Raw genomic sequence first — 26164 nt, 5'->3', positions numbered from 1 at the left:
GCACTCATGTTTATTTTTCAAAAAACTAAGTCATGTAATCTTTAAAGGTAGACCATTATTCCAATATTTAAATGTATTAATCATAACTACAGTTTGTTCTTCTGCGTAATATATATATAATCTAACAAAGCTGTTGGTATCATTTTGAACAAAAATCTCTCAAAACAAGTCATCTACAAGACATTTAATTATGTTTCATCAAGGACAAATATTTATTTGTTTTTAGAAAAACATAAGATACCTGCAGACCATAAAGATTTAGCAAATGTAACGGGAAAATTACATCATATTACTGATCAGTACCATAATTTGCTTTGATAAAATATTTACATAGTACTGAAGGTCAAGTAAACAAAAGAAAAAAATCACTTAAATCTTTCAACTTAATACAAAAACAAAATCCAGTGTTCATTAAAGTAATACACATGAATAACCATAAGGACCCTATTCCCCCCACACACAAACAAGTACCTAAAGTGGAGATAAAGAAAATGTGATGCAGTGAGAAATTCTGCACAATATTGCATAGAATTTGTACTAATAAAGTACCATTCTGCTCTGATGGGCCACGCCATAAGCTTTATCCAAAATGCAAATCAAACAAATTCCATAAGAAGAGAGAGCTGGGAATGTTTTATGGACCAAAAATGTTTTTACTCTAAAACAAAAGCCACAGTCAACCGATAGCAAGCTCCTCCCAGGCTACTCATTTTTGTGGAAAACGCTGTAGTTGTAGGAAAAATCTATATGACAGTAGATATACCAATTAAAGAGATCTATAAAATATTCAGTCTATATATTGTATTATCACTACAATTTTTTTGATGTTGCTGCAGGTACAGTAAAACAGTAACTATATGATTTGCATGGAAGTGACTGTAACTACATGGGGGTTTTAATCTCTTTTTACGCCCTTAAAGTATTTTATTTCTCCATCTCAGGACATGCAGGCTGTGAAACATTAACCTCAAGTTTGACTTCTTTCTCTAGGCTCCTGCCTGTCAACTGGAAGGATTCTGATGACCACAAATCAAGATCCGAGCCAGGAGAATGAGGCTCTTTCTTAATATCCATTATTTTTCCATTGGTTGCTGTGTTATGTATCGTGAGATCCATTGGATCCATTTTTAACATCTTCACTTCTGTATTTGCTCCTCCAGGAGTTGTTTTGAACCCTGCTAATCTTCTGTTGCCATTATACTTTCCTGAGATCTCAAATTCTCCTGGCTCACTTTTAATAGATAGAACTGGAATATCATTAAGAGCAGACACAGAGGAGTTACACTTCTTAGACAAATCCAGAGGTGCTTCACATTCTGGATCCTGTTTAAGCCCAGTGGACAAATCCAGAGGGGTGTTCAGTGGCTGTCCAAAAGGAGGGTTCTCTCTCAGATGTCCATTACTTGAAACAGGTGAGATAGCCACTTTAGGCTGCACCTGCATAGTTGACACTTGTAGTGTCTGGGGGATTCCAGATGGAACTGTCGGGTCATTGGTTTGACTTGGACAAACCGGAAGAAACAAAACAAGATTAACACCAGGAGGAGGCTGTTTGTCGAGGGTTAGCTTCCATAACCCGTCCGACTGACCAGACGCAGTGGACACACTCTCTGTCACAGGTTCAGGACTGACCGAATTCTCCACGGGTGGAGCACGTTTGTTCAAAACAAAAGAAGGTGAAGTGACAGGGATCTCTGGACTTGCTGATTCTGGTTTTGCAGTGATCTTCTGTGTCTTAGATGAAGGACTCTTTGAGGCCTGGCGTTTCCTAGGAGCACTCTAAAATTGGGAAGATAAGAAAAGTGTTCCCATTAACAATCATACAAAACACAAGTGTGACATGTGAGGACAACCTATGTGGGAAGATTTGTTTGGGGAATAAACGTACTAAGTCAATAAGCTGCCAGTCAAATTAACTTAAAAAATACGTAAAAATACAGCTGAAAAAAAAATCTTATCCCTGTTATATGGCAAACAATTGTGTGGCTGTGATGCTAAGGAATTTATTAGTTCATTAAAACATGGAAACTGTTATGAAACTGCATTTATGAATAACCTAGTTTCAATAGTTGCTATATTTCTCTGCAGTGATTAAGACTAAGAGGCGTCAAATCCGGGATACTAATACACAGGGACAAACATTTCTGCTCTGGACTACAATGTTAAAATAATAAATAATTTCTCGTAATAAAAATTATAACACAGCTGGTAAGGGTTAACAAGCTCAAACCATGTTCATATCTATGCAGCCTGGTTTGCATAACATTTAATCATTCAAAGCTGATTTTTTCACACTGAACTTAACACAATGGCTGGAAATATGTTTCCATAATTGGATGACAGCAGGGTACTGTAAAAGTTTTAGATTTAGTGCTGGTGAAAATATGGGTACAGTCCTTTAAAACTCTGACTAAACTCACTGCAGGCTGAGGTGTTTGTCCACAGGTCTTAAGGTGGCTGTCATAGTTCTGCTGATGGGGAAAGCCCAATCCACAGCTCTGGCAAAGGCAGGGTGATTGCCCAGCATGGCCACCCATGTGGGACATTAATAGCAGTGCTGACCGGAACCCCTTCCCACATTCAGCACATTTCAGCACCCTCTGGTGAGCCCCAGCATGTTTCTTCAGCTCTTCCTTAGTGCCAAACCTCTGTCCACACTCCAAACACCTAATTTCATCCCCTTTCGGCTCCTGATTGCCCCAGCAGCCTGTGTCCTTTTTATGCTGCTGGAAGTCCTCCTGATTAAGAAACTCTCGCAGACATGCCACACAGTGAATGCGTTGGGGTTCACACTTGTGTTGGCGGTAGAGTTTAGCCAGGCGGAAGTGGCAGCGGCATCGTATACAGGTGTAAGGAAGCAAACCAAGATGGGAGAAGCTGTGTCTCAGGAGAGCATTTTTCTTTGTAAAGATCTTTGAGCAGTCAGTGCATTTAAAATTACGATAGCACATCTTCTTCTGGTGGCGTGCGAGAGACTTCAGAGAAGAGAAATTGCGGCCACATATTTCACATACAACATCCAGCATACATTTGTGTAACTGCACATGGTATTCACATGCCTTCAGGGAAGTAAACACGCGTTTGCACTGGTCACACTCGTAAAACTCATTCTCAAAGTGAGTTCTTGACAGGTGGTCTGTCAGAGCGTCCTGTGATGCAAAGGCCTTGCGACAGATGCGGCATCGGAGACGGTCCACTTTGGCTTGGGCATGTGTGCGCAGGTGGACACGGTAGTTGTAAATCTGGCAGAAGCGCTTCCCACATTCAGCACAGCAGTATGGGCGTGCTCCTGTGTGTAAGTTCATATGATCCTGAAGCTTGAATTTGGAGGGCAGCTGGAGATCACAAACACTGCAGATGTAGTCACCTGCATGACCTGACTCTGTAAAAAAAAAAAAAAGAACAAAAAAGAAAAACTTGAACATTAAATAAAAAGATTTCAGGAATACCCTTTTTGTTTTGTTTTTAAAACACCAGAGAGGAATTGTTTTGGAAAAACTTCAATAATTATTAATCTATAATAATAATATATAATAATTCTAAAAGTACTTTCTGAATAGTCCATTTAGTCTCTGCCCATGCTTCTTACTGTAGGTCACAAGAATGCACAACATAAGTAAAACTTTATTTTTAAAATGGCAAGAGAATTTACTGATTTAATGGTATTCATGGAAATTAAGGAAATAATCACACTTAAAAAGCAGCATCCAGTTACAACTTAATTACATTTACTTGTGATAATTAGCTGATACCAACAGTTTATTATTTGTTTTTTCCAAGTGTACAAAAATGATTTAACCATGTTGGTCTTGGACTTGTGTTGCACCTAAAAACTTTATTTTGTGTTAAGACTGCTGCATCTGTAAGGGTCAATATCTACAAATACCTATCAAATATTAAAGTACAGCGACTGAGAAAAACTTTTTGGTGATTCAGGCGGATGGTAAACAAGGTCTGGATGCTCAAAGCATCGCAGGGAATGAGTCCTACCATTGTCTAGCTCTTCCTCTGCCTCATCCTCCTCCACCTCTTCTTCCTCATACACCTCTGAAACTTCACTATCACCAGAGTCATCTTCAACATCCTGCTGCAGCTCTGCCGAGCCCTCGTGTGCCAAGTCCCCATCACCAACATCTTCCTGTCCATCTTTTCCCTTTTCAGTTCTTAGTTGTGGACTGCCTGTGGGTTCAGGTCCTGTGGTGGGAGTGTCTATTGTGACCTCTGATAGTTCAGACTCTTTGACAGCATCTTCATCTTGAAGACTTTGTAAAAGATTTAAGGGTTTTTGAGTCACTGGCTCCGGAAGATGTGAATCCGCTGTGGTCTGTTGACTTTTTAAGGTCTGTTTTGTTGAACCACCTTCTTCTCCATCAACTGACTGTTGGCCTCTGACCAGTAGTCCCTGTTTGCGTGAGGCTGAAAGTGAAGCTGGAGAGTGGCTGCGTGAGAAGGAGCCATTGGATGCGGAGTGCCGGCGTGTTTGACTGACCGAGGTCTCCTGCGGCTGCAGGATGTCTGGAAATCCCAGCTCTGTTAGCTGGATATCAATAGTGTATTCAATAGACATGACTGCTGCTGAAGAGAGTTTGACAGAATTTCTATTAAATTTTTATGACAGCAATAGAATAATTAAAACTCTGTTTAGGACGTGTATAATTATGTTAAGTAGATAATTCTAATCTTGTCACAAATAACCGTATCACCTTACCTGAAGAGGAGATTACATCTATGGAAACCTTATCTCCTTATACCTCATTTCTTCTTTCGTTTGCTTAGTTTTCACATAAGCTGGGAAACAACTTTTCTATCGAATTTCATTTATGGCACACCTTAAAGCGTTGTTAGTCACCTTCCTCACCTGGCAGGAGGAAATGATGGCAAAGCGTGGCTTCACCACTATTAACATAACAAGCTTCAGCGTCAGTGGTTTTTAGCTTTTTATCGCCAAGCAAAACGGGTTATTTGTACGGGAAAAGAATAGGAGACGGCTCGTCGCACAACGTAAGAAAAGGGCGATAACAATGAACCGATTAGCTAGCCACAAACTTACACATCCCCAAGATAAAGAGGGTTGGAAAAAAGGAAAACAAATAAGGCGTCACGCGGAGAGGAAACCCACATGGATGCTCGAGCGCCCCTAGTGTCCTGGAGCGGCACTACAGCTGTTAGACGAGCCAAACAACTGTACAGGTTTCCGTGGATTTTACACAGGATGAGAAAAACACCAAGTGGGACTCAGATTAAAACACAATGGTCCCTTCCACCTGTCCAACGTAAGAGCAAGACATCCACACTAAGAAAAACAGAACAACGGTAAATGCCACATAATTCTGCTTGTCGTTCTAGTTATTTTGCATCTTATTGGTTTTGTATCTCATTGTAGTCATTTTGGATCACCGGCAGAGGTTGGTGTCTGTATTTTTGCATCTCTGTGATTCTCACTTTAAGTCATTTTCAGGTAGTACTCTTGATTGATTTGGCAACAGGCAAATTACATCAGAACCACAGAGCGATGGTTACGTATTGTAACCCTTGCTTCTATGACTATGTTGCGCAGCCCTCAGGCTGTGGCATAATGAACCAATCCCTGTGCGCGTTGCAACAACTGAAGCAGCATAGTCCACGCCCACCAGTGAGTGGGCCTGAAGTTGCTACTTTATCGCTCTCATATTACGCTCAATTACGTCCTCAGTCGCACCATTAAAGAGCGGCGATCGCTGCACTTCTTCCCTCAAACTGACCTTTTTTCTTCAGCCAGGAAAAGGTACTAGTGAGTCCCCAAAAAAAGCCAGAGGGCTGCGCAACATAGTCATAGAAGCTGGGGTTACAATATGTAACCAGCGTTCTATTACCTAGGTTGCTTGCCGTCTGGCTGTAGCATAACGAATCACATGCTACAGCAGGATGGACATGCCCCATTATTGCGATACAGCAGTTTGAAGCAGAGAAAACAGAATCCTGCTTCACACCTGGACCAACCCGAACCGTGAAAAGCAAAAGGAGTGGGGGGGTCACAGCTGTGAATTCACCCGCAGACATGGGGATAGCAGAAAGAGAGGAAAAGAGGAATGGGGGTTGCCCAGCACTCGGTGAGTCCACCTAGTACCTGGGGACCATGATAAAGATACAAGACAAACTAACTCTCAGCAGAGTGTGCACTCCGGGGGCCAGAAAGCACTAAACCGGAGAGTGTGAGGCGTAAAACGTTTCGAAGATAGAACCGGCCGAAAGAGCAAGTAGAGGACCATTATGCCGCCAAGCAGATGTCCTACACTGACACCCCTTTGAGCAGAGCCACATAGAAAGCCATTTCTCTTGTGGAGTGTGCATGGATGTCCTCTGGGGCCTGATTGATATACCTGAGAAAAGGCTTCACACAGCCAGTGGGCCAGGCACTGACGGAAAGAGGGAGTCCGGCAGAGCCCTCCCCATAGTGAACAAAAAGGCATTCTCAATGCCGTATAGCGCACACACTTTAAAAAACTTTCGCCAGGAGAAAATCAGACCTGTCTGCGAATCCCTCATGGCACAAGGAGATTGTAGCTGCGTATGGCTTCAACATTCTAAAGGATAAGCCTCTGTCCACAAGGACCGGAGAAAGGACAGAACCTGAGGAAGAGGACATGAAGGGGCAGACACTCCCCTGTCCAAGCACCAGTGCTGAAATGATGAGCACTTGTAACATAAGGGGAAGTGTTGGAAGCCGCTCTTGTGTCCTAAATGGTGGTCACCACCTGGGGCAAAAAACCCTGGTCAGCTAGGGGATTGTCCATAAGGACTTGGCCAGGGAGCCCCCTCTGACTGAGAGAGGCATGTCCCGCCCCAGACGCCGGGGGAAACGCCGAGGTTTCCTCCAGTATTCCCGATCTCGACCCACTGGTGTGGGTGATCATGAGCAGTTTTCTCCGATGATGCACGGGGTCGATCTGCAAGCGAAAAAACCAGTGCAGCAGCTGTCTCATATGTAGGAGTCTAAGGGGAAGCAACGTGGGACACGGCGTCCTCAGGAAAATCCAGAGCCAAGAGGATTGCTCCGCTGGCGCTGGTACGGCCCCTCTGCTTGGTGGTAGGGGTGCAAGGGGGAGCCCGAGAATGAGCTGTGAGAAGCAGAGCCAGAATCATCCGATCCCTATACCTGAGGAAGCTGCTGAGCAGGTGGACAGTAGCAAAGCTCCACGTCGGGCAAATTGTGGAGAATCCAATGCTGCTTCGGGGCTTCAGAGAAAGAATCCACCCGGGAGCGTAATGTGTACTCAGGGAGCAGCCTGAAGAACATGCAGGAAACCCACTAAGTAAGGGTGAGGCCCACCTGCTCCGTCACCAAGCAGCCGAGGCAGCGGGGGTGAAGGTCACCGGGCTGGATGTAGTAGACAGAAGAGGCACCACCAAGCCTTATGTCGCCTACTTTCTCCTTGCTGATGCCACCCGAGTTGTTGCTTTGCGCTTTAGCAAGGAATTGAAGTGCTATGATTGCTGCTCTTTTATGGTGCAGCTGCGGTAGAAAATGAGCGCACCATGAGAGTGATAAAGTAGCAAGTTTTGGCCTATTCACCGGTGGGCGTGGACTATACAGCTTCAGTTGGCGCAATGCGCACAGGGATTGGTTCATTATGCCACAGCCAGAGGGCTGCGCAACATAGCAAGTAGAACATGCAGGTTGTGGTTTAGGGGTCAAAGAAGGCAGTATTCATTTAGTATTCGAAGAACATGTTTGCATTGCTGCATATTCACATCTGACTTTATACTTTTACTTCACCACAAATTAGTGGCAATATTATTGGCTCAGAATTTTCATAGTAAACTACGAGTAAAGAAAACACTAAAGCAATGTAACAATAGCTCCAACAGGTAAAGGAACCACAGCGTCAAATACATAATGGTTTTCTTGTAAGTTTTAACTTTAAATACATTAAAATAAATAAAATGTTTTATTTGAGAAAATTAAATCTACCTCACATTTTACTATTTATTAAACTTTTAAAAAAAGAACAACTTTTTCAAATTTAAATATTTTTGAAAGCTGAACACATTTCTATCCTAGTGCACATAAAAAAATCCCCCTATTTGGGAGCCAAACCCCATATTTAAACAAGATACAATATTAGCATGTCTCATACACCAAGATTAGCATGCCTTGACAAAACTGTCCAGTGGTTAAGGTCAAAATGAGAGTTTGTCTTTGTGTAACCAGCTAGATAGAGTCAAGCATAACTGAAATGCTGCTATCATCGCTGCCATTTTATCAGGTTTTCAGCTGTTTTTAAATGTGCTATTAATAGGCAAAAGCAAACAATCATCCTGGTGCTCAACAATCAAACCAGCTGCAAACCATTTTAGCAATATAAAGCAAGTGGTTGTTAAACAACATACTTTTTACAGGTTGTGCCCCTGAATGTTAAGTAAGAACAAAACAACAAAAAAGCCAAGTTAATTCGACAACATCCTCCCTTGGGATATCATTTTATTATATTGTTGCAATGTCCAGACATATTGCAGTGCGGAGAGAAACAATTCAATCAGTGAATAAACACAATATATACAGTTCCTTATGCGGCTCCAAGGCATTAAAGAGCCACGAGTTCCATTTAAGACATGTCTAAGACATGAAGTATCCTAATATGTGAAAAAATAAAAAGGACATTTTACCATAAATCAAAATTAGGATTATAGTGGATCAATTCTGCCCACCTTCCAAACAGTTGACAAGGAATCTGGAGCGATTTTTAGCAGAATTAGAGCAGTATTCGTTCTCAACCAGAATTAATTTAGAAAGGAACATAATCGAAGCATTAAGTGTAAAAAAATGCACAATATGAATGAGAAGTTGTACAGAACACATTTCTTTTGACAAACTACACATTCAAACATAGTATCTCTACTAGGCTTCTAATATTTTTCAAAATATGTACTTATCCACTCTCTTTTGGGGGAAAAAAATACCACTGAGAGTTGAACAACTCAACTCAGGACACCAAGTCATAAATTCACACCACACGCATTTCAGGCTTAAAAAAACAAATTATTTAAAAGTTATTCAAAACATTTTGTTTTTACAAATAAACTTAGTGACGAATGCTGTAATAGATGAATTTAACATTTGGTTAGTCTATTTAGGAGGTGTGTCTTTCCAATTTTTATACAGCTTATAATCAAACATTAAATCAAAAAATAGTTAAAACATTTTCAAAATCTTTCCAAACTCATCTGAAACCATTATCTCGAGTATCAGATGTGTTAAAACAATAATAATTCCTGACTAAAATCTTTAAAATCCATACACTTTTTGCAAGGTCCCCAATTCTAAATTATCTTTTTGCATTTGGGTTTTCAGGCTTTTCTTCCGGGTGGCTTTTCAGATGAGCTTTCAACGTGCGCTCACGGCCAAAGCTTTTCCCGCAGGTAGGACATGCAAAGCGCCCAACAGCATGAGCTCGTGACATGTGGGTATCCAACTGCTCAGGACGAGCAAAGCTCTCTTCACATTCTTCACAGGGATGGGCTTTCCGTGGTGCATGTTTCTCCTTCTTATGAGTACGGAGTTGAACCAAGCTGGGGAAAGCAAGGTCACATTCAGGACAGGGGTGCTGACGAGCTGGGGCAGAATCTGGCTTAGGTTTCTTCTCCTTTACTATAGCTTGGTTATCATCCTCAGAAGTCTTCTTATCTTCTGTTTCTGATTTTACTGCTGCTGCTGCTGCTTTGGAAGGACGGCCTCGCTTGGCTCCACCTGCTTTTCCTTTTTCCTCTGTTGGGATTGTGGCAGACTCTGTGCTGCAGGCCTTCACCAACTCCTCAGATGCTTCTGTCTCATCCTTCTTTTTCCGCTTTCCCTTTTTCTCTGCACTTGTCGAATCTTCAGTTTTGGAAGGCCGCCCTCGCTTTTTGACAGATGGAGCGCTGCCGTTGCATTGCTGACCTTCAGGGTTATTTTCCTGGTGCACTACCAACTCTGACTCTGTTTCAAAACCATGACCACACTTATTACAACGATAGGTTTTCGTTGGATCCTCAGGCTGTTCTGCAGCCTCTACATCTGGGCGGGGATGCTGGGTCAGGCGATGAGTACGCAGCAATGCAGCACTGCGAAAGGTTTCATTGCAATCTTTACACACCAAATGTTTCTCTGGGCACACCTGTCTTCTATGAGATGTGAGCTGCAAAGGAGAATATTAAAAACAGATACAATGAGTGCAAAGTAGAAGGCCCCAAATACATAAAGCTAGAGACATAGCTCAACTTCATTTCAAATATTCACCTAGGGGTTTCTATATCGTTTTTAAAGTAAGAAAAAAATGTGAGTACGTTAAAACTGTACTCACTTCAGAGAATGTTTTAAAGCTTTCCTTGCAGTGGACACATTTGAAGGGCTTGTCATCCTTGCTGTGTGTTGGCTGGTGTTGTGTCAATTCCTCAGATGACAGAAACGTACGGTCACAAACATAGCATGTGAACAGTGTGTTTCCCTGTGATGAAGTAAAAGTAAAACACAAGACAAAGTAAAACACAAGACAAAATTAAAACAATTTAAGGAGAAGTGATGCACATATGAATAAAAGGTGTTGCATAGAAATTGTACACGCTCTTAAAATACAGCGTTTCTTCAGAAAAGGTTTCAGAGATTTTGCGCACAAACACAAAAAACCTCTTGGGTATCTATTTCTCATGCAGCACCTTTGAATGGTAAATTCCATGTAACGGTTAAGGTTTAAACATACTATTTTCATAAATATTGCTTTTTAAAAACAAAGTTACAGTAACAAATAACACAGGCCAACAGAATGGAACTTACCCTGGTGTATTCTGATATAACAAGCTTTAACAGCACAAAATCATACTGTCAGACCTAATGTCTGCTCAGTCCTCTGCACTGTAAACTTTGCATGCGCACACACACACTCCTGCAGAGTAAAGAGGCCACGGAGAAGCAGACAAGATAAACATAACGCTGTGTAATGATCAAAAAAGACCGTTTGATTTCTCTCATTTACGCATTTGATCTCGATAATGCTGCTTCCTCCCTTCATTTACTCACTATGTTACTCTACCACTGCTCTCGCTCTCACCGAACTGGGGAGGAGGGGCCAATTAAATGGTGCGCTTAATAACAGCACCGGACAAATCATACTCAACAACGTCGGTCTCTTTGCAGCGGCTACATATTCTTCAAGAAAAAAAAGAGAGTGGAGTGGATGTAGGACAGGCAGTGAAATTTAGGCACAGCATTATTAAGAATGGCTCTCGGATCCCTTTGTACGAAACACTGAAATACCTCTAGAAACACTGAAATACCTCTAGAAACACTGAAATACCTCTAGCAACATGTATATGTATGTTACGTGATACTTGGGTTCTTTCTGACCATTAATTTATATGGCATTGCAATTCCACAGGTTGTACGGGGGGGTGGTTAAAAAGAAAAGGTTCCTCAACATACGGACCATAAAAATCATTGTGTATTTAGGGTTAAAAATGGTAGTGTTTCTGAAAGCAAACACCAATTAAACAATTATAAATCCATGTGAGCGGAAAATGTAATAGAATAAAATTTAGAACTCTCCCCGTTAATATTGTAAAACTTACCTGTTGAAGCTGCTGTTTATACTCTTCCCGGTGGCTCTTCTTCATATGCCTTTCCTTGGCTTTGGCACTGCAGAATGTGATGAAGCACTGAAAACACTGGAGATTTTCATGCTGGTCTGGAAGGACAGAAGGAGTTGAGCGGGCACATACAGAGAAACAGTTCCTATTTTAGATGTTTTCAAGAAATTGTGTTCAAGCCTTGCCACTTACAGGATTGAATAGCGGGTGCAGGAGGTCCATTTAAAGTGATGGGTTTGTATGGTTCTGCTGGCTTTTCAGGAGGAACCTCAGGAGATGGGTCTGGCAGTCCCCGTCCCATCACTATGTCCTCAATATTCAAAATCTCGGAGTCCATCCTGTGATACTAGGTGCTCACAACAAGCAGTCAAAATTTTCCTGGATTTCATAAAAAAACAGAAACATAAAAATTAATAACAATCATAATGATATTCAATTATAATAGGAAGAATGAAATGATACCCATCCCATGAAAATAACACGAGTTTTACTTGCAGCGGGAACGCTGCCTTTAATGTTTTATATACACAACAATTTTAGCGGCAATTGCGTAAATAGTTTTTAATGTTCAACAGATGACAACAAATATTTTGCCGTTGTTTTTTACACAACAAATAACTCTAAAGCCATGTCTTGTAGAATTCACGGTATATAGTTTAGGCGTTGTTTAACTATTTTCCCCACGGGAGTCACTCAAGTTTTGGCTCATCTTGGCTAACGTTGCATTACTGTCTTTAAGGCCGCCAGCTAAGCTAACTAGCTAACGCTAGGTTACGTTCAAGCATACAACCATCAATCATCCAAGCTTTCAATTAGCTAATTTAAATTATTAGCGCATCTAGCCATGAACCTAGAACAGCTTCCGTGAAAGATACCTTCTTTGTTTTAACCTCTGCGAACGTAACTAACGCTAGGTGTAAAGTACTACGCTAACAAGCTATCGAGCGGGCTAACACTAGCTAGCTTGCTACTGGTTAGCTAGTTAGCGCTAACAACACTGGCTGCCATTCAAAGATCGAAGACTTTTCGTGACTATACACACACCACGTTTTAACTCATTGTTTGGTGCCTGTCCGAATTAGTTTCTGTTTCATTTTATGCGTAAATGTGCACACAATGTAAACTTTTAAAATAACAAACACAAAGCTGAGTCGACATTTACCGTAAACCTTAACCGCTCTTTGAAGGGAGTTTGACTGAGATAGTTGATCTCAGAGAAGTAGAATGCATAGATCAGACACTTCCTGGTGTACGGTTTTAGTCCGGTACAACAAAGATGGCGGCAGGAGAGACTCAGGTATAGTGTTGTTTGGCAATTCATGTTCACACCGTGCACTAAAAAATAAAATACAGATTATCCAAGTCCTTTATTCGTGGATACAAAGGATCTGCATTTTAGTGACTACAGGAAGTAACAAACTTTCAATGGAAACGAAGCACGTGACTTCAACAATTCTACAAAATACACAAGCATTATACTGTCATAACCGACTATAATATATTATGACCGATTAGATATCATAGCACCCCTTTTAATATACTACACCGGCTAAGATCATCAGATAACATACAAAACAATACAGGCATACCTTTAAAAACACGGTTTAGAACCTTTAGCTTCTACTCAGTTTGATTCTATGGTTAATTTCTGTCACGTGATCTGAAAGTCTTACTGTAATTTTCAGTCACTGTAGTGAATACTCTTTCCCTCCCTCGCCCATCCAGTTTCATACACCTACAAATAGTATCTTATTTGTATGAGTTATTTAAGTTTAAAAAGTTATTTTATCTACTTGAATAGAATATCAATAAATAGTGGGTATAGTCAGTGATGCAAATTGTATTTTTGGGATAATGTTTTTAAATGTAAATCTTTACATACTGTCAATGTAGAATTAATTCCTTAATAAAAACAACTTAAAATGTCTCCTGTGTGATAGAGGCATTGCATAAATATTTGATTAAAGTTGAAAAAAAAGTGGATTAATTTTTTTACATCAGTTTTTTATTTTATTATTATTTGTTGCTCAAATTCTAATACATAATTTTAATTCATAGAGCCAAAACAAGCTCATCATGGAATGTACAATATGTCAGGTAAAAATAAATAGTAAAAGACACCATGGTAGCTGCAAAATTAAAATCATATTTTACACTTCTTTTGCAACACAGTGTATGGCTACAGTTGGGTCCAACGGTTGGCATCCCTTTATTTCAAAATGGCAAAAAAAAATGTTTTTTTTATCAACATAACATTTAATCCACATTCAGCTAGTAAAATGATTCTTCAGAAATTAATGTATGAAAATTAACTGTATTTAATTTATAAAGTAGTACGCAACTTTTTGCATCAATGTTAATTTTATATTATAAAACCTAACATAACAATTATAATAATAACAATGCAAGAGCTAGTACAAGTGTCATTTTATCATCAGAAGTCTAAAAAACAAATAATAGTAAAATAATAAAAATTACACCAGTGCAAAAGTTTGCATCCCCATTAATAAATTAATTTAATTGAACTTTAATTAATTTCTCATTAAGGGGAATTTGTACTAGCTTAATGTGGATTAAATATGTAAATCAATAAAAATCTTTGTTTTACTCTGACATTTCAAAATAAGTAGATGCAAACCTTTGCTCCCAACTTTTTACATTTCTTTCTAAAGGCAAATTCATTTTTACATTTGCTCAATGACATACTAAGCAACATCACAAAGCATTTGTATTTTTTTATCTGCAACATTAAAGTCCAACAAAAGAATAATATTGCCACTGAGAGGCATCATTCAAAAGTTGTAGGGACAGAGGAGATAATACCATTTTTAAATATTTGGGTCTACATACACCAAAAGCACAATTATATTCTACACCAGAAAGTAAGATGATAAAAAAAAGTGCAAAGACTACTCTTTCCCCAAACTTCCTTGATTATGGAAATTCAAAAAGCAATTGTGGTTGCGTGAGATACAAAGAAACACACAGCACTTAAGGCATAGTACTCGAGATGTTCGGTGACAGTCTCCATAACGACACCTACCCCCTTCTCCCTCTCCAAGCTGCTCTGGCCAGTGGCCTGCACCATCATACCGAATAGCTGCATCTGGCAGAGGACATTCCTCTATCAGCCTGGGATTGGGGATTTCATTTGTTGTATGTGCCGTGTCTAGGGGGGGTTGAGGGGGAACTGAGTCCTGTGTGTCAGAGCCGCTAGAGAGGATCAAAGCCTTGGACACCTCCAATCTGAAGGCCATAAGAGTCAAAGGTGCAGATGCTGCCCTGTAGTCCTGACGGTACAGGAGCCAGGAGTTGACCAGTGCCAGATCTGTTAGGTACCAAAGCACTGCTTTAGGCCAGCAGGCTGGTGCTGTGGTCGTGAGGGGAATAGAGTAAAGATTTAGCAAATCTCTGTTGAGACGAGCCGACATCTGGGCTCTCTCGAAGTTGTCGATGAGAGCAGCCATGTTCCTTTGGCCATTTCCTGCAGTAGAAAGTATGAATCCACAGTGTGATCTGCGTAACATCAGCTTCCCATCTGAGCTCACAAACTCATCCCCAATCTGTCCACGTGCTCCTCCTACCCTACCTGCACCATGAACCCCAGCAACTAGTAGGCGTTCTAGCATTGCAGGGGTGGAGAGTTCCTGTTTACAAAGAAACAGCATACTACCTTTTGGGACCATTTTTTCTATGGCGTCTTCTTTGTCTGAGCGATCCAATTTGAGATCCACGTTTAACAGCATACCACCAAATCCAATTAATGTAGTGCTGTAGAGAGACAGCTTGTTACTGTGAATCTTCCCTATCAAAGGAAGTAGATATTGGTCAACTGCATAATCACCCTCTCTCCTCAGTGACTCACACCCTGCTTTGAAACGGCACAATAAAGGCTGAACCTTCCACAGGGGATCTGTTTGTGTTTTTGAACAGCTTAAATCATTTTGCATGTCCTCTTGCCTCTGCCTATCACTGTGCTGTGAAATTACACTTGGCCTGCTTAGCAGAGTTTTACCTTGCTGCACACTTTGAAAGTCACCATCATGTCTCTCTTCCCAAGCATTATTGTTGACAGCATCCTTTGCAGGATAAGCTAGCTTCAAAATGCGAGAAAGCTCGAGGAAACGAGAAAGGGGCATGGCCTCAGCAATCAAGGGCACTTTAGTCAAGTCTTCCCAATACAGCCTTAGACTGGGAAACTGAAAAACAGAAAACAACCAAATCACACAGAGTTTTCATCTAAATAAGGGAGAAAAATGATCATTTAAGACATCATTAGAACAGCAACACAAACCTTCAGAGTTCCCATTGCAATGTGGATCCCGACATACTGTGCAACCTCTCTGGCTGTGATTGTGTTAGGCATGTTGGATAGTATATTTGTGCAATTGACAATCTCTACCCAGGTATCCCAACCAAAATACTGGCAGAAGTAATCAATGGGCTCTCTAGTCCTTTTTTCATCTCTTTGGGCTTCAGGTTGACTACTTGAAGTTGGAAAACTAAGGGAGAGGGGAAAAGACAGAGTTAGCACATTTTCATCTAAAACATTTAACATATTTGCAATGACTAGATTTGTTTTATAACACATTACTATCCAAAACTCAGTGTTTGTCCTTAATTTTCCCATTAAATATTATTAAATTATAATACTTTAGTTTTACTGTACTTGTGTAACATTTGATCTGGCTGAGATCTGTTGCTGGTTTGGTTCTTGTAGAAACAAGCCATCACTTCTGCTTCAGAGTCAAGATGAGGATCAGACAGTCCAAAATCATCCATATCCTCTTCACCCAAACTCTGGTGAAGAAGGTCTCTGAGGTCTGGGGAATGGAGCACTTCAGCATTTGCTTCTGCTCCAAGATCTGTTATTTCATAAGCCACTGACTGTCAGCAATATTGACATATAGCTAAATAATTTTAATCTAGTGACTTAGTCAATCTGAATTAAAGAACACACCTTGTCTATCTGGAAAGTCACTGACATCTGGTTCTGACACCAGTCTTCTCACTCGTGTTTCCAGGTATTCTTGTGTGGCAGAGGTCTCTTCATCTGTTGATAAAATATTCATCAATAAAATCAAGTTATTCCAATACATGATGCAATACTGAGAATATAACTAAAAAGGAAAGAGTCACGTAACATACTATCTACTGCCTGAAGGTCTGTCTGTAGGACATCACTAAACCCCTCTGGACTTAAACTCCCTCCACAGGTCTGAGCAGCTCCCAGTAAAACCTCCCTTTCCTCCTCCTTCACTGGGTAGAAGATGCACTGGTTGGTGTTGAACTCAGGGCTCACACAACAATCTCTTGATGTCCCCTCACTCTCTATTGCTGAAAACACAAGTCCCCCCCCAAAAATGTGTTAATTTTGTAAATCCCTGAAAGAGTTGCACAGTAAACTTGCCACCACATACTGCTAAAGACCTGAAGTGTACACTTTAGCAGTATGAAGTGGATTATAAGAACCGGTTTACATTTTAAAAATCCTCATTCAGTTTCTAATGTCATTTGTAAATGTTGAAGCTATTCTCTTGTAATGTAAGGTAAGCTGCAGATATGAGACAGTTAGTTTAGTAAAGAAAGTAAAACAAGTAGCCTGTCTCTCTGCTAAGTTTCAAAATATATATGAGAACACCTCTATAGAACACTAATTAACATGCCATACAGAGATTGTGAAGTTATGTTTTGCTGTATTAACTGCTGGGTGTGGCATCTTGTGGGGTGTGCGCATAGCCTGCTAAGGTGGTTTCGATGGGTTACCTTTTGTTTTGTGCACTAAAACATTGTTTAAAATGTACAAATTTGATGTAGATGGGGCACAAAGCATCACTCTTTTACTAAGCTATTATAGCAGCAACCTTCCAAAGCCACACTTTTCAGAGTCAACAACACAAGACTCCAACCCACCAACAGAATGGCAGGAACATTTTCTCAATGTGGCTCCCAAAAACAACAGCGTGATGACCAAACAACGATATGCTTTCCTTCCCTGCTTCAAGTAATTATGCAATGCTAAGCCTATAACCTACTGGCTATTGCACTATAGAAATGCACTAAACTGATAACTGTACTGATCTTCACATTTAACTTTGAGTTAAAAGGTAAATAACTGTAAAAAGTAAATAAATAACTATATCCCTAAACGTTGACCTCTTAGTTTTAAACTGAGCTATGCTCTTTTATACTTACATGGTGTAGCAGTGTTTTTATTATTGACTGGCTCCACGTTCCACCTGATGTGTCCGCTGCCCTGTGAGGCCTGAGCATCATTCAGCACAAGAGCAGTCTCTTCTTTCACCAGAACAGTCCTTATGTCATGATGGTGCTGTGGCTGCACATCAACACTCAGTTTATTTTGACATGTGGGTGCAGCGAGAGAAAGATCTGAGATATTCTCTTCCACCTTAATGTCCTTGCTCCGAGAGACTTGTACTTCATTCTCAGCAATGTCCAAACCCTAGAATGAAAAAAAATAACTTTCAAGTTTGCGATGCTGAATTTATTGTAAATGTACCCCAATTGTTGGTACAGCTTACATGTCTTACATTGGTCCTTGTGGTCAACAAGCATGGCTCTTTTTCAGCAGTTGTTCTCTGTCCAGAAGGGAGAAACTCCTCCATTATGATGCATAGAGACTGGTCGGACTCCCTGTCATTTTCCTCTTGCAGTCGTCTTTCATCGATTACTTCATCAACAATAGTGGTAACGGATTCCAACTCAAAAACATCTTCCTCTGCAGGAGACTCCTCTTGAGACTCCCTCCTTGTAGAGGGTATTGACGGCAAACATGCAGTAGTGGCAGCAGGTTTGTCATCAAAATTAGGAATGGTCTCTGGCTGTGAAGTCTTTGTGCCATCAAATTCTGAATCAGTAATTGCATGTTTTTCATTTACTAATTGAGATTCTTCTTGTTCTTTTTCAGGTTCTGTGTCTTTGACACTATCTGTATCTGAAACATGCTTTGACATCACACGGCGTTTTCTACCTCCTGTTCCTCGTCTCTTACCTCTTGTAGCATTTCTAGTTACACTTCCTTCCCCTCCTTTCTTCATCTGGACCAACATTTCTTCTTCTTCCTCTTCTTCTTCTTCCTTGATCTCTACTTGACGTGTGGAGCATGACACAGTCTGTGAAGCAGGACTTTTTTCACTTGTTTTATCATCTATCCCAGGTGCTAAAAGTGGTTCACTGCTTCCACCATCAGAATTACAGTCACCCCTTGATTCATTTTGGGGTATAATTACTAAAGAAGTTGAATCATCTCTTTCATTCTGTTCTCCAACAGTGATTACATCTACCTCGAGAAGTAAATCCTCCTTAATGTCTTCACCTGTAATAGCCTGGTCTTCAGATTTTGAGTTGACATGCTTTGAATAACCAACTTCTTGGTTGGAGATGTCTAATTCTATTGGCTCCCCTGTCTCCAAACTCTTTATCTGAGTAGAGGCACTTACAGCAGAATCAGATGAAACATTTTGAGAGGCCTCACTATTTTTAAATTCATCAGATGGTGAGGTACCTTCTGGAGAGGTATGAGATTGATCATTTGCTTCCATTTTACTTCCAGCCTTATCATAGATGCTCACATCAACATCTGAAGCAGGAAGAGGTAAAGATGGGGATGGAATCAAAGCTGGAAAAGACACACTACGCTCTTTGTCTTCTAATGCCATCTCTGGTTCTGTATCCCAGTCTGTAGCAGTATTCATCACCCCAACAACTTTATCATGCTGTTTTGGAAGCTGGTAAAGATCCAACTTTGAGACCCCTTCAAAAATGTTGCCATTGGTGTAAGTAAGACCAGGGCTCTCTACAATATGCACTATTGCCTTGTGTTTCTGGAGGGATGAGACTTCACTAAATCTCTCTCCACAGTCCTTACACTCTAAGGCACGTTTGGAATGAGAAGAAGTTATTACCCCTTCAGTTTCTACTCTTAGGGAGGCTTTACGCTTCCTGGTGGTCTTTTGCTTGTTAGGTAGCGTCTCAGGTGGTTGACGAGATACCTGTAGAGAGGACAACAATGAAAGAGCTTTCTGGCTCTTTTTGGGCCTTCCTCCTTTTTTCTTAAATTCTGCTTTGAGATTATTTGTAGGCTCACTGGTTGGATGTTTCTTGTCTTTACTCTGGTAGCACATTGTTTGGGAATCCTGGGGTGACATCTTCTGTGTTTTGCCTGAAGCTTTTGCAGGGTCTAGCTTGTGAACTTTCAGTTGGGGCTGTTTATGCCCTTTTAGTAGAAGCAGAGATTCTTGTGTTATTTGTTGACCAGATACATCTGCTGAAGCTGCAGTTGTTTTTGTATTAACTTTTTCCTCTTTTGCCAGGTTTTTCTTTCTCCTAATATCATTTTGGGTTTTAGGCTTATTTTTTTGCAAAATCTTTGCTTGTTTTTTCTTTTTAAATACAGGCATGGGTGCTGTTTTATGCTCACTTATGTGTGTCACATTTTCCCTCACTTCTTCTTTTTGCCTTTTTATTTTATTTTTCCTTGCATCCTCTTTGATTTGTTGCACCTGTTGGACCTGGGTTAATGAAATTGATTTTATTTTGGCTGTAGATACCAATTGTCCTGCCATCTTGTCTTTTTTTTCCTTTCTTCCCTTCTTCTGTGATGTTATTTTTTTCTTTGGGACATTTGTTTTGATCTTTTCTTCCTCTGTTGCCTGATGCTGCAGTGAGGGCTTTTTTTGTTTCTTGTTTTTCTTCTCTTGGTTTTGTGGACCAAATTTAACAACAAGATGAGACTTTTTTGTTCTTTGGCGTTTGGCAGGTTTCACATCAACCTGTAAATCATCTTTGTACAGGGATCCAACTAGTTCTTGCATATAACCTTGAAAGATAAATGCTCTAGGTGGCTTTCTTTTGCGCACTTTTACTAATTCTTGAGCTGAAATTACATTCACTGGTAAATCTGTAATCTGGGGCACCTGTTTGCTTTCCTGTGATGGAACCCTTTCTTTAACAGAACTGTTGTCCAATTCAGACAGGTTCTCCTCTTGTGCCTGTAAATTTTCAGATGGTTCTTGTTGTGCATCTTGGAGTGTGGCTGCATTCATCACACAGTGGACCTCATCTAGATTAACTGTTTGAATCTGTGAGTCAACTACTTCTTTGGGAGTGGTTTGAGATTCACTTAGAGTTTGTGTAAGTGTGTCCGGTGGAATCAAAGGGCAGGTAGGAAGGTCCTGTTGCTCTGTCTGTAGAGGGGTCAGCTCTAACTCAACTGTAGGTATGAGTGGGGGGACTGACAAGCTGAGCTCCTGCTCATCTAATACAGTCTGATCTGGAGTATTGCCAGGAGTCTTCTCTAGTTCAGTAGTTGATACCAGCGAGGAGGATGGGATTTCATTTTGTGGCACTGATTGGGATTGTTCCAGCTCAACCGTTGGTATCAAGGCAGGGGTAAGTTCTAATATGACTGTTTGCTCAAGGTCTTGTTTGAAATCAGCTACCTCATTCTGACAAACTATTTCATTCACAGGGTCAGACTGAATTGCACTAAGCTCAGATTGTTGAAAGATCTGGTGCATTACCTCTCCCACAGGTCTCTGTATTTGTTCAGTCTGAATTAGTGTTACCTCTATATTTTCACCTGTGACTATGTGGGAAGCTAGTTCTGAGAAAGAAGGGTTTTCCAACTGTCCATCTGGTGTAATGGGTTCCAGTATAATTGTTTGCTCCATTGAATCACATGGGTTGTTTGAGGAGTTTATTTCAGTTAGCTTTAATTCTGACTGTTGCAGACCTATGAAATCTATCTGTGGTGGACTGAGATTCAAATTTACTGGTTCTTCTGGTTGTGTTATCTGCTGCACTTCCAGTGGTGGGGCATGAGGAGGCACCTGCCCCAATATGACAACTTGGTTCACTTTCTGAACATTGCCTAAAGATTCGATGAGTCTACATATCTGCTCTGTGTCAATATTGGCATCAACTTTTTGCAGAGGTCCATTGGGCTCCACCTGTAGTAGTGCTGGTTGGCAAATTGATATTGGAGTTATAATAGGTGTAGTTGGTTTCACTTGCTGCTCAACTGGGAGGTCATTACTGGCTGCAGAAGGCAACACATTGTGCTTAGTTTTCATGTGATGTAGTCGTGTCTTGGTACTCTTGAAAGTAGCCTTGCATATGGAACAAGAATACTTTACTATAGGGGCACCTAAAGATAATAATAGAAAAAGCTGTGATGCCTTGTGGTAAACCAAAAACAGCAAAACAGTACCAAAGTTAGAATTGCAAGTTTGCAAAGTGTTGTACTACAAATTAAGTAAAGAGCAACTAGACATTAAGTAATGTGATCACCATTCACTGTTTGAAATTTATTACAATTAGGGTTGGTAAGACTTGAGATGTATGGCAATCCAATGAATACTTCGAGAAATATTTTTCAAAACAAGAACTGACAATCACTCTCGGTGACACTAAAACACAAGTCAGGAGATGAGCAAAGCATTTACATTTTGCAAATGTCTATACAAAGTTTCATGCAAACCTATGAAATAGGTGTTGAGATATTACAGTTTGGAGCACAAATGATAAGAAATCTGAGTAAAATTTTTCTTACCATCATTTTTTTTCAGTTGTGCCTTTGCTGTCATGTCTTCCTCATTTCCTTCAGGTACCTCTGAGAAGTGTAACACAATATGTTTCTGGAGAGCTTTTGACATCGTGAACCTTTTTCCACATTCCTTGCAAACATATGGTCTCTCTCCAGTGTGTGTGCGGCGGTGATACTTCAGCAATGTCAGCGTTTTACATGGTTTGCCACAGTCAGTGCAGGCATAACCATCCCGGCCAAAATGAATTTTTTTATGAAGAGTAAGCTCTGATGACTTGTTAAAGGCCTGACCACAGATTGGACACTTGAAGGGTTTCTTCTCTATGTGGGCTTTCTGGTGGGCCATGAGCTCTATGGAGTTTGTGAAATGTCGGTCACAAACATAACAAGCAAAAAGGGCATTCCTCAGTATGCATTGTTCATATTCTGCTGGGTGGCTTGACTTTAGATGACGCTCTTTGCTTTTGTGATCACTGAAGATTATGTGGCACTCAATGCACTGCAGTGAGAGCTGAGATGCTAGATGGTAAAAGAGTGAGAGGCAGAAAGTTTACATGTAAGATGCATTCATATTAGAATAAATAATTATTAATAGAAGATAGAAAAGTTTGGTAAAAGACAAATGTGTCTCTCGGGCAATTGCAGTTCCATCCAAGTAAATAAGAAGTGGCCTGGAGGATAAGTAATGTGGCTTAAGAAACAGAAAGGTCCTTTCATTCCTAATCATGGTAAATAAATATCTGTCTTGGAGAAATATTAGAAAATAGTAAATTAAAAAATTAAATATGAGTAGATTCTACCTATTCTACAACTTAGGCATCATCTGATGATAATAGTGCTTTTTTTTTTACTTTCCTACATGGGAAGTCCAAATTTAAAAAACAAAAAACAAAACAACCAAAAATTTTAACTGTCCTATATGGGCTACCCATATGAACGCTTGCTAAATACACAATTCATATTTTAAGCGATTATACAACCCCCGTTTTGGAAAAATTGGGAAGATGTGAAAACGTAAATAAAAACAGAATGCAATGATTTGCAAATATCATCAACCCATATTTTATTCACAATAGGACATAAACAACATATCAGATGTTCAAATTGAGATATTTTACCATTTTATGGACAATATTAGCTCATTTTGAATTTGATGGCAGCAACACATCTCGCAAAAGTTGGAAGATGCGCAACAAAAAGCTGGAAAAGTAAATGCCACAAATCAAAAACAAATGTTTTTTTAATAATTAATTAGGTTAATTGGCAACAGGTCACTAACATGACTGAGTATAAAAGGAGCATTTCAGAGCCTCTCAAATGTAAAAATGGGCAAAGGTTCAAAAATCTGTGAAAAACTGCATCTAAACATTGTGGAACAGTTTCAGAAAAATGTTTCTCAATGTAAAATTGTGAGGGCTTCGATGATCACCACCATCTACAGTATAAATGTCATCAAAAGATTCAGAGAATCAGGAGGAATCTCTGCACAAGGGACAAGGCCAAACGTCAAAACTAGATGCGTGTGATCTTGGTACCTCAGGCAGTACTGCATTAAAAACAGGTATGATTCTCTACTGGACATCACTGCAGGGGCTCAGGAACACTTCCAATAATCACTGTCTGTGAACACAGTTCACTGTGAAACCCACAAATGTCAGTTAAAGCTGTATCATGCAAAGAAGAAGCCATTTGTGAACACACTCCAGAAACGTCACCATGTCATTCATTTAAAATGGTCTGAGGCTAAACAGAAAACTGTTCTGTGGTCAGATGAATCAAAATTTGAAATTATTTTTGTAAACCATGGACGCCGTGTCCTATGTAGTAAAGAAGAGAGGGACCATTCAGCTTGTAATCAGAGGTCAGTTCAAAAGCCTGCATCTCTGACGGTGTGGGGGTGCATTAGCGCTTATGTTGTGGGCAGCTTTCACATCTGGAAAGGCACCATCAATGCTGAAAAGTACATAGAGGTTTTAGAGCAACATACACTCCCATCCAAAAAACACCTCTTTCAGGGAAGACCTTGCATATTTCATCAAGACAATGCTAAACCACATACTGCATCCATCACTACAGCATGGCTTCACACGAGAAGAGTCAGGATGCTGAACTGGCCTGCCTGCAGTCCAGACGTTTCACCAATAGAAAACAGAAAGTTGTTAAAAGAAGAGGGGATGCTACAAAACGGTAAACATCACCCTCTTCCAACTTTTGTGAGATTTATTTTTCATGAAATGTTCAAATGTCTCAGTTTCAACATCTGATATGTTATTTCTGAATAAAATATGGGTTTATGAGATTTGCAAATCATGCATTCAGTTTTTATTTATGTTTTACATATCTTCCAAACCTTTATGGAATTAGGGTTGTACATATAATTGGAAGTAGTTTACATGATGTAACAATACAGAAGTTGATAAAGATAGACAAAACATACAAAATAAAATACTCACATGTGAGAGGCATCACCAATGGCTTTGACATGTCCATCTTCAGAGGGTCTATCATGGCCTTCTTGGAAGGAACATATTTCCTACCATCACGAACACATTTATCCTCTTTCTTTGCCTTTTGCACATCACGCTTAGAATTTGAATTTGTATCAGGCTCTGTGAAAACACTCAGCTTTGAAGCACAGTCTATCTCCATCTCTCCAAAGTTTTCTGAGGGCTCACTCTGTGGCTGAACATCGGTCTCATTCTCCAAAGCTTGTGTGACTGCCACAGTTGCAGGTGTTTCTTCTGTTTGCATCCGAGTCTCATTTTCCTGTGGTGTGATTGCTGTTTCAGTCTCTACAGAAGCTGCAGTTGTATCCTTCTTTTCTTGTGCATCTGCTTCACTTTGTGCTGGCTCAGCCTCAGTCCCAGTGTCTGGTGGTTGCTGTATGGTTGCTGTGGTCACAGGGTTTGGCCCACTGTTTGACTGGATAGTACTCTCCATGGTTCCCTACTTCTTGGCTTCTCAAATGCACTTGTTCATGTGTTTCTACAAAAGCAGTTGCAACAGAAACACAATAATTTTTAATTACACAAGTAAACATAAAAATGAAATCGTAATATTACTTTTTCTAAGGTTCACATGATGAATCCGAAGGCTCATGATATTCCTAATGTGACAGCTGCAGACGTCTGCCAAATAAGAAAACTTGACTTAGATAAACACATTTATTTAAATATATTTTCAGCTCATTTATATGTTTTAGACTAATTTATAAGGAGTTTAACAGAGGTATATTTTTAACAGCGGTAAGCAGCATCTTTGTTATCACGGCGACAGCTGGGAAAGCAGAGAATGAATGGGCTTGAAACATTTGTATTACAAAAGACGACCGATGGTTGTGGAGGGCAGCTGATGGAGGATGGAATAGCCCAAATTCAATATTTGATAATGACAATGCTATTCCAGGCTGCTGATAATTTCCTTCAATCACGTTAATTCCTCCCTTACAGCCACATATCACAACAAATATACTGATAATGTTAGCCCAGTTAGCCGAAATATGTTGATTTGCGGTCAAATCTGTGTGAAAAAAAGGCATTTCTGGCCGAATATACTAAATAATCACTCACTTTCTACGTACACCGGTTACATACACGTCCGTTTATCTATATGAATGCAGGAGGAGGCTGACATTAGGTTACCTACGCTGACTTGTCCGCCCAAACATCTCAGCGTCGTCTCGCACAAAGCCAGCACGGAGGTGCTGCAGACATTGTGACGTCAGGCCAAACAAACGCCGCAAAGGAATCATGGGAATTGATGTTTTTTTACTCGTCCATTATCCACTCCGCTACATACGCCTACCCCACCGTTTTAATGCGAGGTAATGCCAAGTACTAAGTAACTGCGCTAAACAAGCTTAAAATAGATTTAGAGATAAATACAATAAACATCCCAATGCTATGAACTCTATAAGTCAGTTCACAAACATCACTTAAAAAAACATCTAACTAAAGTAGATTGTTTTTCATAAGCATATATAAAATGAGTATAAATACT

General features: G+C 40.1%; 3 protein-coding genes across 9 annotated transcripts; all 3 read right to left on the bottom strand.

Moving 5' to 3' along the window:
• Positions 1–169: 169 nt before the first annotated feature.
• Positions 170–5068, bottom strand: wu:fe05a04 (zinc finger protein 572). Of its 2 annotated transcripts, none has more exons than XM_067509777.1 (4): positions 4709–5068; positions 3991–4575; positions 2421–3382; positions 170–1779 (listed from the first exon to the last, which is right to left on the bottom strand). In XM_067509777.1, the coding sequence occupies exons 2-4, from the start codon at positions 4565–4567 to the stop codon at positions 925–927; spliced, it is 2394 nt and encodes a 797-aa protein (XP_067365878.1). In that variant the 5' UTR covers positions 4568–4575; positions 4709–5068; the 3' UTR covers positions 170–924. The 2 variants fall into 2 exon arrangements, with proteins under 2 accessions (XP_067365878.1, XP_067365879.1); XM_067509778.1 differs by having other exon boundaries at positions 3991–4572.
• A 3359-nt stretch (positions 5069–8427) lies between these two features.
• LOC137130086 (zinc finger protein 93-like) lies at positions 8428–12895 on the bottom strand. 2 transcript variants are annotated; one of them, XM_067509789.1, is made up of 5 exons: positions 12761–12895; positions 11791–11976; positions 11581–11696; positions 10320–10463; positions 8428–10154 (listed from the first exon to the last, which is right to left on the bottom strand). In XM_067509789.1, the coding sequence occupies exons 2-5, from the start codon at positions 11933–11935 to the stop codon at positions 9306–9308; spliced, it is 1254 nt and encodes a 417-aa protein (XP_067365890.1). In that variant the 5' UTR covers positions 11936–11976; positions 12761–12895; the 3' UTR covers positions 8428–9305. The 2 variants fall into 2 exon arrangements, with proteins under 2 accessions (XP_067365890.1, XP_067365891.1); XM_067509790.1 differs by having other exon boundaries at positions 12643–12761.
• Positions 12896–13607: 712 nt separating this feature from the next.
• LOC137130077 (uncharacterized) lies at positions 13608–25891 on the bottom strand. Of its 5 annotated transcripts, none has more exons than XM_067509771.1 (10): positions 25811–25891; positions 24619–25150; positions 22172–22684; positions 18141–21766; positions 17794–18061; positions 16747–16935; positions 16559–16651; positions 16268–16463; positions 15893–16100; positions 13609–15797 (listed from the first exon to the last, which is right to left on the bottom strand). In XM_067509771.1, exons 2-10 carry the CDS (start codon positions 25103–25105, stop codon positions 14508–14510), a joined length of 6870 nt encoding a protein of 2289 aa, XP_067365872.1. In that variant the 5' UTR covers positions 25106–25150; positions 25811–25891; the 3' UTR covers positions 13609–14507. The 5 variants fall into 5 exon arrangements, with proteins under 5 accessions (XP_067365874.1, XP_067365872.1, XP_067365870.1 ...); XM_067509769.1 differs by having other exon boundaries at positions 25807–25887; XM_067509772.1 differs by having other exon boundaries at positions 18150–21766; positions 25807–25887.
• Between the last annotated feature and the right edge of the window lie 273 nt (positions 25892–26164).

Source organism: Channa argus, chromosome 7, assembly GCF_033026475.1.
Source record: "Channa argus isolate prfri chromosome 7, Channa argus male v1.0, whole genome shotgun sequence".
NCBI classification, from domain to species: domain Eukaryota; kingdom Metazoa; phylum Chordata; class Actinopteri; order Anabantiformes; family Channidae; genus Channa; species Channa argus.
This window is presented reverse-complemented; position numbering and strand designations above follow the sequence as displayed.

Coding starts and splice junctions, on each gene's coding strand:
- wu:fe05a04 (XM_067509777.1), bottom strand. CDS start 4,567: ATGTCTATTGAATACACTATTGATATCCAGCTAACAGAGCTGGGATTT. Junction 3,383..3,990: donor AGAGGAAGAGCTAGACAATG/GTAGGACTCATT, acceptor TTTTTTTTACAG/AGTCAGGTCATGCAGGTGAC. Junction 1,780..2,420: donor GACAAACACCTCAGCCTGCA/GTGAGTTTAGTC, acceptor TCCCAATTTTAG/AGTGCTCCTAGGAAACGCCA.
- LOC137130086 (XM_067509789.1), bottom strand. CDS start 11,935: ATGGACTCCGAGATTTTGAATATTGAGGACATAGTGATGGGACGGGGA. Junction 11,697..11,790: donor TGCACCCGCTATTCAATCCT/GTAAGTGGCAAG, acceptor CTGTCCTTCCAG/ACCAGCATGAAAATCTCCAG. Junction 10,464..11,580: donor ATAAACAGCAGCTTCAACAG/GTAAGTTTTACA, acceptor ACTTCATCACAG/GGAAACACACTGTTCACATG.
- LOC137130077 (XM_067509771.1), bottom strand. CDS start 25,105: ATGGAGAGTACTATCCAGTCAAACAGTGGGCCAAACCCTGTGACCACA. Junction 18,062..18,140: donor CAAGGACCAATGTAAGACAT/GTAAGCTGTACC, acceptor TTTTCATTCTAG/GGTTTGGACATTGCTGAGAA. Junction 16,652..16,746: donor AGACCTTCAGGCAGTAGATA/GTATGTTACGTG, acceptor TTTTATCAACAG/ATGAAGAGACCTCTGCCACA.